General features: G+C 32.0%; 2 protein-coding genes across 2 annotated transcripts in view; one reads left to right on the top strand and one right to left on the bottom strand.

Moving 5' to 3' along the window:
• The window catches only part of LOC114334574 (phosphoribosyl pyrophosphate synthase-associated protein 2), a 59,059-nt gene extending 54,267 nt beyond the window's left edge, over positions 1-4,792 (bottom strand). Inside the window, exon 1 of the mRNA XM_050646874.1 lies at positions 4,728-4,792. The gene's annotated coding sequence lies outside the window, so the exon portion shown is untranslated. The remainder of the gene's footprint in view (positions 1-4,727) is intronic.
• Positions 4,793-5,126: 334 nt separating this feature from the next.
• The window catches only part of LOC114338946 (DNA-directed RNA polymerase, mitochondrial), a 101,371-nt gene continuing 92,509 nt past the window's right edge, over positions 5,127-13,988 (top strand). The window contains exons 1-2 of the mRNA XM_050646872.1: positions 5,127-5,376; positions 5,459-5,554. Coding sequence (XP_050502829.1) covers positions 5,256-5,376; positions 5,459-5,554 — 217 coding nt within the window. The 5' untranslated portion in view covers positions 5,127-5,255. The remainder of the gene's footprint in view (positions 5,377-5,458; positions 5,555-13,988) is intronic.

The following is a 13,988-nucleotide window of genomic DNA, read 5'->3' as shown; positions in this document are numbered from 1 at the left end:
TCTATGTAATAACAGCGATTGCCAGTATTCTTGTAATTTTTGTGAGCTATTTTCTTTTGGATGATTAAATTTCTCGACTCTTTTTTGTCTATAATTCAAAATCATATATTTGGATATAATCCGTTTTGCTCAGTTGCTCCCCAATTTTTGTGTCTGGATTTGCCTTCGATAGGAACAGGATAATTAATATTAAAATATGATGAAAAGAAAACTAAACATTTGTGTAGAAAATCTGACGTCTTTTAGATCTTCTACGATTCATAGAATTTATTCATTTTTATACAAGGGAAAGTAATTGCGGGGAGTAGTGCAATCCAGCAGCATTTTCAATCCAGCTGAATTTTTGCAAGATTGGCCTGAATCCAGCTGGATCCAGCGCGGATCCAGCAAAATGTGGAATCAAAATAAAAACACGATTTCAATGTTTTTTTGTCTGTCTAAATTTCTAAACAACAGAAACATGAATTATTTAGTTTTTTTTTTGAAGTGAGACCTTAAAAAAATATAAGCCTAGCCTACTGTGCACAGAACTGCACATATATAGCTGGTTGCGGAGAAAGTCCTTTCGGCTCTATACTGGTCGGTTTTAAGATCACTAAATAGTCATAGACCATGAACAAATGATCGCCTTTCACTCCTTCGGTCTCATAAATGGCCATCTCCTTTTCCAAAATCTTTTCGTAATCTTTTTGAGAATCAGTTTTTTTGGCTATAAAAGTTTTCTCTTTCTCGTTTCAATTCAATGTTAAGTTATTGTTCCAGTAAAACTCACGGGCTCCGGATTAGTTGGCCCATCTTCTTCCATTATGTCCTCTTGCACTGGTTCCACAATCACTTGTTTATTTCTACGACGCAACAAATTTTTCATCTCTTGTCGCATTGCATTCTTTTTCGGCATGAGGAAATAACCAGGATTGTTTAGTCCTTCGCCACACTTTTTTGGATTTTGTAAGTCCACTAATGTACCTGTAATTTCAGAGAGGCACTATTCCGCGATTCTGTTGCGTAGTACTTCAGATATATCGGCACTAAGGCTAGAGTCCTGGCTATTTAGTTTGTCTAAGGCAAATTTCATGGTTTTGTCGGCCGTTATCAACTCTCATCTGCAAAGAGCTTTTATAGCCAGTTTCACCGGTTAAAAAGTGGCGATCAACTCATTGATTATTGACCATTCACCAGCAGAGAATATCTCAATGTTGTTCTGAAGCTATTTTCTTGTGGCATTTTTACAATTTTAACTATTTAGAATGGGAAATAAGCCACAATTATTAAAAAATGATTTTTATTAACGTTTCGACGCCCAAATCGGGTGCCGTTGTCAAAATACAAAATAATCCTAACATACACAAAAATGTTGTTGCTTAGTAAAAAAATTCTTCTAATAATTTATTTAATTTGACTCATTTATATCGGCAATTCAGATACATATGATACATTTTAAAGTAGAAGACTTTAAAATGATATTGCCAATATTTATGAGTTGCGTTCCTGGGACGACTTTACTGAAAGATAGTTAATAAAAATAATTTTTTAATAATTGTGGCTTATTTCCCATTCTAAATAGTTAAAAAGAGAATATCTCAGAATCAATGTCTATCAACGCTTTATCGATGCAAACTTTTAGGCTGTAGAAGCTTTTAAGCATACTGAGCTACTGCTAGCGTCATAGAATGGCAAGTTGCCGACTCACGGCTTTAAATAAAGAGGCTAATGAAGACATTAAGTAACTTATTTCGAATTTGACATGTTTGCGGATCCGCGCTGCTGGATGCAGCGCGGTTTGTTGGATCCAGCATGTAAAAAAAGCGCTGGATCCAGCAATTGTAATCTCTAGGGGGAGGCTACAGTTCATAAAAAGTGGGGAAATGGTGCGCACTTAAGCAGAAATCGATTCTGTTGTAAACTCTTTTAATCTATCATAACATCCAGTACTTTAGAGTAAGCCCTAACTATTCTACTTTGCATATGTAAAATAAGTTTTAGAGAAATACAAAGTTCAAAAGCATAATATCAAAGAAAGAAAAGAAGTGCCTTTGCGCACGATTCCCCACCCATGAGGGTAATCATGCGCACAGATTGGGAAATGGTGCGCACTAAATTAATGTTAGAAAAAAAAACATTAATTTAAAATTAATGTAATAAAAACACTTCTTTCAAAAGTATAAAAATATTATGAAGAAATAAGAATTGTATGGTATACTTAAATGTCATATTTTTAACGTAAACAAAAGTTGCATTTATAATTTTCTGGGGTATTTACAGCTGTACATTCTGCGTGATTTCCCGAGGCACATAACACACATGTATATCATAATCCTTTTTTCCCTCTTTCCCCGCAAATAGAGCATGTCTCGTTACGTGCAGCTGGATTTTATAATGGTGGTGGAATGAAGCTTCATTCAACATCATCTAATTCGTCTTCATCGATAATATCTGACAAATTACATCAGACGACTCAGATGTTAGCTCTTTATGCACTGTCTTCTTTTTTTGTTTGCCTTTTTTGTTTTTTTCTTTTCTATGTCTGGCGAGATATCTGGCGATTCTTTATCAAAACATATTCAGCAGTTGCCTTTCTTGCTGCTTTCTGTTCCTCCTTTCTCTTAAGATTCTCGTCCATTAATCATCTTTTTCATGGGCTTCCTCCAATTTTGTCTTCATTGGTATGCTTGTAATTGTTGTCTTAATGTTATATCAGGACTCCTTTTTGTAAACACATAAAGCGAATATTTGCTAGCTAACTTCTTCTCTTTATTAAAATTATTTAGGATATTATTTTCTTCAGCATACCTGAATACCAATCATCTAAGTTCTTTATGTTAAGCCATAGAATAATTTAGCAAGCGTTAGCGCTTGTTCACAATGGACGTAACCATAAGATGAACGTAAACCGTTATCATTTCGTAAACCGTAATTTGTACATAATTTAAGTCTAGTGTGAACGCTGCATAAAATTATGTACAAATTACGGTTTACGTTCATCTTATGGTTACGTCCATTGTGAACAAGCGCTTAACAAAACATTCTCTTAATTATTTTTCTACTTCACCTGAAACACAGCTGTACAGCTGTGCGGCCTAAACGGGGTGGCGTGTGCAAACCTGTAAATTTTTTTTTAAATCGATTCGGGAATATTGAAAGCCCTCCCGTTTCTTGTATTTTCTGCCATCATTTCTGATTACATCCATTTTTAAATCTTCGTCAGTATATTTAAGAATCGTAGATTTTCTAGAGTAGGTTCGTGGCATCTGGCAATAAAAATGGTAATTTTTATATTTACCATTTCATTGTTTGTGGGGTAATCGTGCGCACTCCTGCGCACTAGTAACAATTTGTGCCCTAAATACTAATCATCATCATAAACGGAAAACTACTGAATCATATCAACCAACAGATGCACCAAAATACACGTTAAACAGCATGATTTAAATCAATAATAAGTCCAAAGCAATTGAATAAAGCCTAAGGACTTACCGTCCTATTTTTTGGAGCAGAAAGACTAGAAGAATTCTTGCAGTTTTCAATAATCGGATCTGACTTAGTCCACGTGCAATGGTCGACTGAAGATAATGGCGTAAACCGTTCATAAGATCGGTTGAAAGGTGTAGGACTGGTTGAGTTCGTAAAATCTTCCACGGAATTTGAAATACAATGCAGCGCACGATTATCCGCCGCGCACCATTCCCCCACTTTCCCTTAACGTTGTTTTTAATTTTTGGTATTATTTTAAGTTAAAATTAGTTTATTATTCAAATCAAAATACAATTAAACTGTTTAAAATATATTTATTTCGTTAAAATCGTAATAATAGAAGTATAATTTTTTACGTGCGTACAAAGTACACACACTCTATTTTTTACGCTGTATCTAGGTACACGCTAACGTGTACGCAAATAAAAAAGTTAGGTACACGCTTAAACGTCATCAAGTCAGTGACGTTATTATTTAGCGGATTTAGCGTGTACTATGACTGGGTTTTTTGGTACACGCTAATTTGAGCCGCGTGTATGCTGTGGTATTAAGTATCTGTAAGTATCGCGAGTGTCAGAGTGTGGTTAGAATTTGTCTAATCGCGTTATGTTTACACTTTAATATTGATTTGTAAAGAGTTTCCTTATTTTTTACTTGTTTAGTGTTTTTTTTTGAATTAACTATGGAGCGTGGACAATTATTTAGTTCTTTTAATGGGTTTAACAACATTCTAAAACAATATGAAAAAGATAAGAGACAAAAATTCGTGATTAAGGGTAGCAGAAGTAATAAGATAAAATATACGGGGCGATTAATTAGTGTGATAAAGCTCAGTAGATCTGCTATGGTAATATATAGCAATAAAAGTTAGTAACAAAAATTTTAGCAAACTTTGACATTCATATTACAAAATTAATAAAATTAGTTAGAATTTTACAGGGCGTTCGAAAATATAGTGGCAGACCAAACTTATGTTTTTTAAATGGAACACCCTATATTTTATTTTATGTTCGAAATCTTCTTAACTTCCATATCACAAAAATATAAAGGTTTATTATGTTATACAGGGTATTTACAAAGTTATAACCAATTTTCTATGAAAATCGTAACAAATTCAACTCCCAGTATAAATAAAAATACACACCACAGCAAAAATAAACACCAATATAAACTGATATAATTAACTTACGTATAAAAATTATTTTAGCAGTATTTTGTATATGTATATCATGTTAACTAATATTTATTTTACTAACCTGAATATATACTTTTATATACATATTGTTTTATTACAATTAAGTTTGAAACATCTGAATAGTTTTGCTTCCCTTCCCCTTTCCTTAATAAAAATATTTTCTATCAAACAAACAACAAACACTATAAACATATCAAAATAGCGTGTACCAAAATATAAAGTCACTGGGCACGCTAAATAATGACGTCACTGGCTTGATGAAGTATAATTCGCGTGTACCTAACTTTTTTGTTTGCGTACACGTTAGCGTGTACCTAGACACAGCGTATTTTTTATGCTAAATAATCCTGTGCGTCCACTCAACTTTCTCGACTACTCGTCACACGCTCTTCGTGTGTGACAAGCTTAACAAGCTACGATTGATCACGTGATCATTTGACAACGGCAAATGTGTCGAAATGTCACTATGTCACATGTCACTTAATGTTTGGTTAGGCGTGCGGAATGAAAATTTGCGTGAGGTTAAAAATTAATAAAGCACATTTCCGTTTATATAAAGTTTAGTTTAAGAAAACATAAAAATACTGACATGCATAGATTCCTTAAACTTCAGGGAACGTCTTTCTATAAGTATTCACGCGAGTCATTCAGTACACTTAACACCAGTGCAAACTCCTGCCTCTTATGTAAACTAAACAATATATGCAAAGGTATGTGCACGTGCAGAACTTCGTTTAAAATATATGTTGATTCTGTATTCTGTTCTTAGTAACTAATATCTCTGTTCTGTAGGTACATTTAGGTATAATTCTTCAAACCCAAACCCAAACTTAAAAATTAGGAAACCTAGAAAACGAAATAAAAAGGAGTATGCCGAGCTGCTAATAGGTATGTAAATAATAGGAAATAGTAAGCTTTATTTAGGTAATGATGTATTAATTAGACAAAATTGACAATAATAATATACAAAGTTCAGTAAATTTCGGTGGTGTTTCTTGCTGAAAAAATCATTAGAATTAAGGAAATATAAACAAAAGCTAATCTCAGTAGAAAGCTAATCTGAAGTCTATAAATAAATGAGATAAAAAGGCAAAACTAGGTCAAATTTTGAGTACAAATAAATAAACATCTAACTGCCACAAAATATATTTGATTCTTCTTTCTCATAATCCTTAGTGCCCTTCAGGGCGTCTATTTATTTATTTATTTATTTATCCAGGGGAAAACCACATTAACAGTAAAAATACAATAAACACAATAAAAAAATGAGGTACAATCATTCATTAAAATATAAAAAGTAAAAATAAGAAAAGCAAAGGCTTGAAAAATCACCAGGCAAGATATTCGAAACATAACAGTTAGAAAAATAAAATATAAAATGTACCCATGTAACTGAAACAAATCAATAAAATTATACAAAACACAAATACAATAATAAAATACAACAACATTGCAAGATGAAACCTAATTATCACATGGCAAGAGATCTCCTCAGTTGGCCCAGGCTTATATTAAACAGATCCATATCAAAACCGTTAAGGAAGCACATATATCTATCTAAAGGCATGTTTCTACCGTAGGATGTTCTGTGAAAGGCTGTGTTAAAGGTAACATTGTAGAGTAAACCTGGATATGGAACATTAAATCTTATACTATCCAACAAACTGGGACAATCAATAAGTCCATTAATGATTTTGAAAACAAAGACACCTCCCGAAATATCACGCCTAACACTAAGGGGAGCTAATGATAAACGTTGTTCAATCCCAGTGTAATCATGGTTCTCAATATAAGTCTGAGTTTTATAAGCACAGTATTTTAGGAACTTATGTTGGACTTTTTCAATAGTGTCAATATGAATTTGATGGTACGGAGACCAAACTACCGAACAATATTCTAATATATAGATCTGACTAGACAACAATAGATCAACCTAACAGCATCAATAGACAAGTATTTGGAGTTTCTTTTAACAAATCCAAGTAATTTAGAAGCTTTTACAGATAATGAACTGATATGTTCGACAAATGAGAGCTTTTCATCCATGATAACACCTAGATCTCTAACAGACGAGACATATCTAAGAGGTTTACTGTCTATGTGATAAGCAGTATCAATTCTGTTTAACTTACGGGAAAAACTAATATAACAACACTTCTCAACACATAACTGAAGATTATTGCAAATGCACCAATCAAATAAGCGATCCATATCAGCCAGTAAAAGTTTCTGATCCTCAATATCATTCACAACTCGCCAAAATTTTACATCATCAGCCAACATTAAACATTTACTATATAAGAAGCAATTAACGATATCATTAACAAATAAGTCAAAAAACAGGGGAGACGTATGCCCACCCTGTGGAACACCAGAACTTAGAGTAATAACATCAGAAAAAAGACCACCCACTTTAACTCGTTGGGTGCGACCAGATAAAAAGTTTTTAACCCACTTAACAAAATGGACATGAAAACCTATGGATGCCAATTTATTAACAACGTTCTACACCTTCGTTGCGGGGTATGCCTCTCAGAGGAAAGGAGGGGAAACTTATATGCAAGCGAAAGTTGGTAACAATGCATTTATAGCAGAATACTCAAATCATATGTTTCAGTATTGAATACTTATAAAAATAAATTATAATAAATTACGGAAATTACGGAATAAATTATGGAATTAATTGTAATAAATAAATAAAAAATAAATGGGACAGTAAACAATCCTCATTTTTTAATATGTTATTCCTTACCAAAAAACTTTTAAATTAAGCACAAATAATTAAAAATCGTAAATTTGGGTCAAAAGTTATTAATTTTTTAAGAATTCCCATAAGAGCCCATGTTAAAACTTAACTTTGACCCTTAATAGTAATTAAACGGCACAGTAAAACAATTTTTAAAAAATCAAGTCTTAGTTTTTAGAAGTAAACTATAAGATACCAAAATTTCATGCAAATCCTTAATTCTTTGCCGAAAGTGTAGAACGTCGTTAAGGAGAATTTGGTGATCAACACGATCAAATGCCTTACTGAATAAATATCTATTATATTTATATATCCGTATAAATAGCATCAATCTGCTTACGATCTTCCATATGCTTTAAGAGATCAGATTGGTAGCAAACTAGATTCGTTACTGTAGATTTTTGTCTGCAAAAACCGTGCTGAGATTCAGAAATCAGACCCCTACACACCCACGACAGCTGCTTAGCTACCAAACTATCAAAGAGTTTGGGAATTGCGGATTGAATGCATATACTACGATAATTTTCTGTCATTCTTCTTACCTTTTTTAAATATGGGTACAACAAAACTCTCCTTCCAAGCACCTGGAAATGTAGAAGATTGTAAGGATTTATTAAATAATAACAGTAATGGCCCAACAACAGTGCGACACATTTTTTTAAAAGGAAATTGGGAACACCATCTGGTCCGCTGGAAGTTTTGTTTGGAAGAGAACATATACCATCAAAAATATCAGTGACAGTAAAGTCAGTGATATTGAAGCAAGCACCGATATTGCTATCTAAATGTGCACTGGGTAACTTGAAATCGTTATTACTGGGTAAGTAAACAGTCTGAAAGAAATCTTTGAATACATTAGCAATACCTTGTCCATTAGAAGCGTTCATTATAAAACATCAAATCAGGAAGGCTGTGACTAGACAGTTTATCCCTAATATATTTCCAAAAAGAATAAGGGTTATTCTGCAATTCAGCATCTAAACCTCTAATATACAGGGAAAAGCATGCATCAGACAACCATTTACATTCTGATCGGAGACGAGAGAAATTGGAATAATTAACATCAGACCGATTCTTCATGTACAGAGAGTGGGCATACTTCTTTTCTCTCGTCAAACATCTAAGATCATGAGAAAACCACTTAGGAAAAGTAGAAGATCTATAGCGTTTCAAAGGTACAAAAAAAGCGATACCTGTAGCAAGAATTTCCTTGAAGACTTGAGTTGATACATTTATATCGCTATAACCTAAGCATTCCTGCCAATCTATAGCAGTCAAGAAGTTATTAAACTCAAAGTAGTTGCTGTTCTTGAAATGATAGTAGAATTCATCATAGGACAGACATGAACAGGAGGATGTGTTTAAGGCCATCAAACTAGCTTCATAGCCGAAATGATGGCGTCAGATATATTTGATTTTAAAAAAGTATATAATAATATTCAAACAACAAAATTACAATTGGAAAAAATAGTACATGTTAACCTTTTCAAGACAGTACCTATTTTTCAAAAAATATAAACAAATAAAATATTTTCGTTTGCTGACCCTGTCACTGACTTTTTTTAGTCATGGCATGCTCCACTTGTCGTCAACTAGTCCCTGACTCTCTGAGAATACACTTATTAATGTTGTATGTCACCGCCTCCCAGCAGTGACATAAACGCCAAAGTCTTGAAATGGCCTATACAAAATTGTCAATAATACACTTTTTCAATTTTAAGGTTTTTAAGCTTTTTAATTTTAAAATTGATTTAGTCACTTATTTAACAAGAAGCCACTGCTATGGTGGCTCAATGTATTTATATCACACTCATGAGAAGTTAAGAGAAGAATACATATTGCTAATAAAACATATAATGGACTAATTAAACATTTAAGATCTAACAACATCCCGAGAAAAAACAAATGCAAAATATACAAAACCATGATAAAACCGGTCCTTATATATGGATCAGAGATATGGACACTGTTGAAAAACGATGAGAACTTATTAGGTATGTTTGAACGAAAAATCCTCAGACATATACAGTATGTCCCTGTAAGTTGTATCCATATGGAAAACTTTTTTATTATTAATTTTATGAAAAAAAGTTATTCTTCATAAAAAGCTCTGCATGGTCCAAAACCTAAGATTCAACCATCAGATGTCAAATTTTATGAATATTATACGAGGAGTGTCAAAAAATATGAATTTCGCTCAAGGTAGCTTTATTTTTCACAATATTGAAAATTGCTATTATGAAAAGTTGTTTGGAATTAAGAACTATATTCTAATATGCAATTACACCCCTCTAATTGAAAAAAAATTTTTTTGAAAAATTATGGAAAACCAACATTATTTTCAGTTATTTCAATTCTGATAACTCTCTTATTATTAATTTTACGAAAAAAGTGATTCTTTATAAAAAGTTCTGCATGGTCTAAAACATAAAATACAACCATCTTATATCAAATTTTATCAATTTTATATGAGGTATGTCAAAAAAGATAAATTTAGATCAAAAGTAAAGTACTTTCATAGTTCAGAATATTTTAATTAGAAGGATGTAATTACATACTGAAACATAGTTTTTAATTCTTAATAACTTTTCATAATAACAATTTTCGATATTGTGGAAAATAAAGGTATTTTACTTTTGAGCGAAATTCATATTTTTTAACATACCTCGTATAAAATAAAATTTGACATAAGATTGATGTATTTTAGGTTTTAGACCATGCAGAACTTTTTATTAAGAATCACTTTCTTTCGTAAAATCAATAATAAAAGAGTTATCAGAATTGAAATAACTGAAAATAATGTTTGTTATCCATAATTTTTCAAATAAAAAATTTCAATTAGAAGGATGTAATTGCGTATTAGAATATAGTTTTTAATTACGAACAACTTTTCATAACAGCAATTTTCAATACTATGAAAAATAAAGCTATTTTACTCTTGAGTAAAATTCAAACTTTTTGACATGCCTCGTATAATATTCACAAAATTTGATATTTGAAGTTTGAATCTTGGGTTTTGGACATTGTAGAGCTTTTTATGAATAACTTTTTTTCGTAAAATTAATAATAAAAAAGAATGTGTGTGTACTTTGTACGCACGTAAGAAGTTTATATATAATTTCAACGAAATAAATATACCTACTTAACAGTTACAATACAAAAAATTAACAATAATTACCAAAAATGAACCAAAACTTAACAATGCCAAATATTAAAAAAAAAAAGAAAAAAGTATGAATCGTCCGGGATTTGAACCCGCAATCTCTCGATTTTTTGATCTCTGGTCCAATGCTCTACCAACAAGGCCATCAAGCCGCATGCTACTTACCTTTCAGATATACATAATTATACATCACGGTGACAAGTGAAATATAAAAATAGATGTTTTATTATTTTACGCCCAAGGAAGACAAATCCAAAGACACAATATTATAATAAATAGTATATTAAGTATGGAGAACGGTAAGGGTTTTATACCGATCGAGGACAATTGTTTGGAGGAGGAGCGGTGCGACGACTGCAATTATTGTCTGAGATCGGTTACCCTTAACGTTCGACATGCTTATAACGTTTTTTGCACGATTGATACCATTATAAATTATAAAATTAAACATTTTCGTCATATTGACTAGTTTCATTCATTTTATCAAGATAGATACTTTGGTTGTTAGGTAGTAACTAGGGTGCATAACAACAATGGAGTATTGAGTTTTTATATTGTCCTTTTCATGATCATTTTTCAGTGCGTCACAAATGATAGGAAAAAGGGTAAGTCCGTGATAATACACATTTATGACATTTATTCTAACATGACATTTTTGTTAAATCTGACAGTTGTCACATTTTATTTTCAATTTAGAATAAAAACAAATCAAATGTGTTTCTTGCATTTATAAAATGGTATTTTCTTTGATTTGTATAGTCTTATAAATTATACAGATTATATTTGTAATATTATTATCTAATTAAAAAAAATTATTTTTTTTAATTATGGCGCCATCTATCGACAACTAGAATAATCACAGAACTAGAAGTAATCACCGACGTGCCTTTTTTTCTGTCACATACAATTTAATGCTTTAGAAAGAAATCGAAAAACTGTGACGCACTGAAAGATGATCATGAGAAAAAGAATAATCAAGTATATTCAAATGGGAAATAAGCCACAATCCAATATTGGCAATATCATTTTAAAGTCGTCTACTTTAAAATGTATAATACGTGTCTGAATTGCCGATATAAATGAGTCAGATTAAATAAATTATTAGAAGAATTTTTTACTAAGCAACAAAATTTTTGTTTATTTAGTATTATTTTGTATTTTGACAACGACACCCGACTTGGGCGTCGAAACGTTAATAAAATCATTTTTAGGTAAAATTGTGGCTTATTTCCCATTTGAATATACTTGATTATAAAAATGCCACAAGAAAATAGCTTCAGAACAACATTGAGTTTTTATTTAGTTGTCAATAATTTTAAGTACAATTTTGATTATTATAAATTAAAATATGAGCGAAAGTGAATTTGAAGAAATTGAACGGGCTTGGGAAGAAGGGTGTTCCGCAATTATTCCCGAAAAATCCAAAATCCGTTATCAAAATACCTACCAAAGTTTTAAAAAATGGTGCGAAGGCAAGAATTTAAGAATCGAAGAAAAGACTCTATTGGCATATTTCGTTCAAAGACATATGCAGTTGAAAGCTCCTGGAAGCCTCTGGGCACAATATTCAATGATTAAATTCACCGTTTTTCTTTATGATGGCATTGATATTTCCAAGTTTTCAACTTTGATCGCGTATTTGAAGAGAAAAATGTTGGATACTACTAATGTATGCGATTCTGCAGGAGTTTCTGTTAGAAGTGAAACCACAGCCCAAACAAGTGGGATTTCATTAAATAATTTAACAAATTGTACCATAAGTTTCAATATTAATAAATAATTCGTTAGTTTTCTTTATTCTTTCAAAAAATAAATTAAAATTAAGAGATTTTTTCACTCGACGGTAAGTGAATTACTTACCGTCGAGTTGGAGTACTTACCGTCGAGTTGGATTACTTACCGTCGAGTTGCTAGTAAATGTCACCTACTGACGTAAAATCTGTCACGGTAAACAGTCAAAAATGATCAATCGTGCAAAAAAACCTTTTAAACCACCTTTTTCAAATTGCGCAAGTTGTATTATTAATATTAATGTTAATAAATGAAATATAAATATTTTGACGTTTCACAATTTGACAATTCACTTTTAACTGCAGTGCCTTAAAATTTTTAAAGCACTAGTGCCTTAAAGTAGCATTTTTAACGCTCCTATGGAGCCCTAAAAACTGCATTTTTAACACGTTTGTAGAAAAATATATTTAAAAACACTAATATATTCTTTCCACACCTTTTCTGGACTGATACATACATAAATTAAAACATTTTGAAGTATAACTTCAAAAATATAATATGAAAACTATTTAAAAAGGCAGTATAACTATTAACTAACCTTTGTTTGTTGTTTCTCTTCCCACAAATTTTAAAACGCAACAACCATACATAACCAAACCGTCAACCGTCCAAACCACAGCTGTGCTACAGCTGCCATATTGGATAATTTTTGACATGTCATTTGAACATCCAATCAGAACAAAGTTATAATGCGCATGCGCCCGGATCGTAGGTTTTAACATATAAAAATTCACCCTCGTATCGCGCGTAAAGAAGTATAACTTCAAAAAGTTTTCCATATGGATACAACTTACAGGGACATACTGTATATAAGGGGGTGAAAAAAAAATGACATATGGCGCAGAAGATATAATTTTGAACTATACGCAGCATACAACGAACCCGATGTAATAACATCCATAAAGATCGGATGTTTGCGCTGGATGGGCCATGTTGAACGGATGTTGGAGACCGAAACACCAAAACATATAATGAGGCAAACACCAGTAGGGAGAAGGTCAAAGGGAAGACCCAAACTTAGATACATGGAACAAGATCTGAAAACACTTGAAATTACCCACTGGAAGAACAAAGCAAGGAACAGAACAGAATGGCGGAAAATCCTAGAACAAGCCAGGACCCAAAAAGGGTTGTCGAGCTACTGATGATGATGAGATATCATACTCATACCATTTGCTTACACATGACTATACTATCAACGAACAAGCATTGCAATCATGCACACAAATCAGAGACCTGGGCATAATATTAGACTCTTCACTCAGCTTTAAACACTACATTAGTACCATTCTGCTGTACAGAGACATCACATTTGAGTAAAATCGAGTTTTGTTTAAGTATTCGTATACATTTACACAAGATACAGCATAAGATGCGGTGTTTAATGTGTTTTGGCTTAACTTACGTCATTTTTAGTAAGCAAATAAGATTTATATGCACATTTGGGTTAGAAAGAAGTAAAAATTAAATTTTTTCAGATTTTTGCAGATACAGTGTTTTCACTAAGCACGGCAGCGTTGCCCAAAAGTCTATGAAAATGCTTGGTTTCATTAAAAGAACTTCTAGTAATTTTACAGATATCAATTCAATGAAAATTTTATATCGTTCACTTGTTAGATCTC

This window comes from Diabrotica virgifera, chromosome 3 (genome assembly GCF_917563875.1).
Source record: "Diabrotica virgifera virgifera chromosome 3, PGI_DIABVI_V3a".
NCBI lineage: Eukaryota > Metazoa > Arthropoda > Insecta > Coleoptera > Chrysomelidae > Diabrotica > Diabrotica virgifera.
This window is presented reverse-complemented; position numbering and strand designations above follow the sequence as displayed.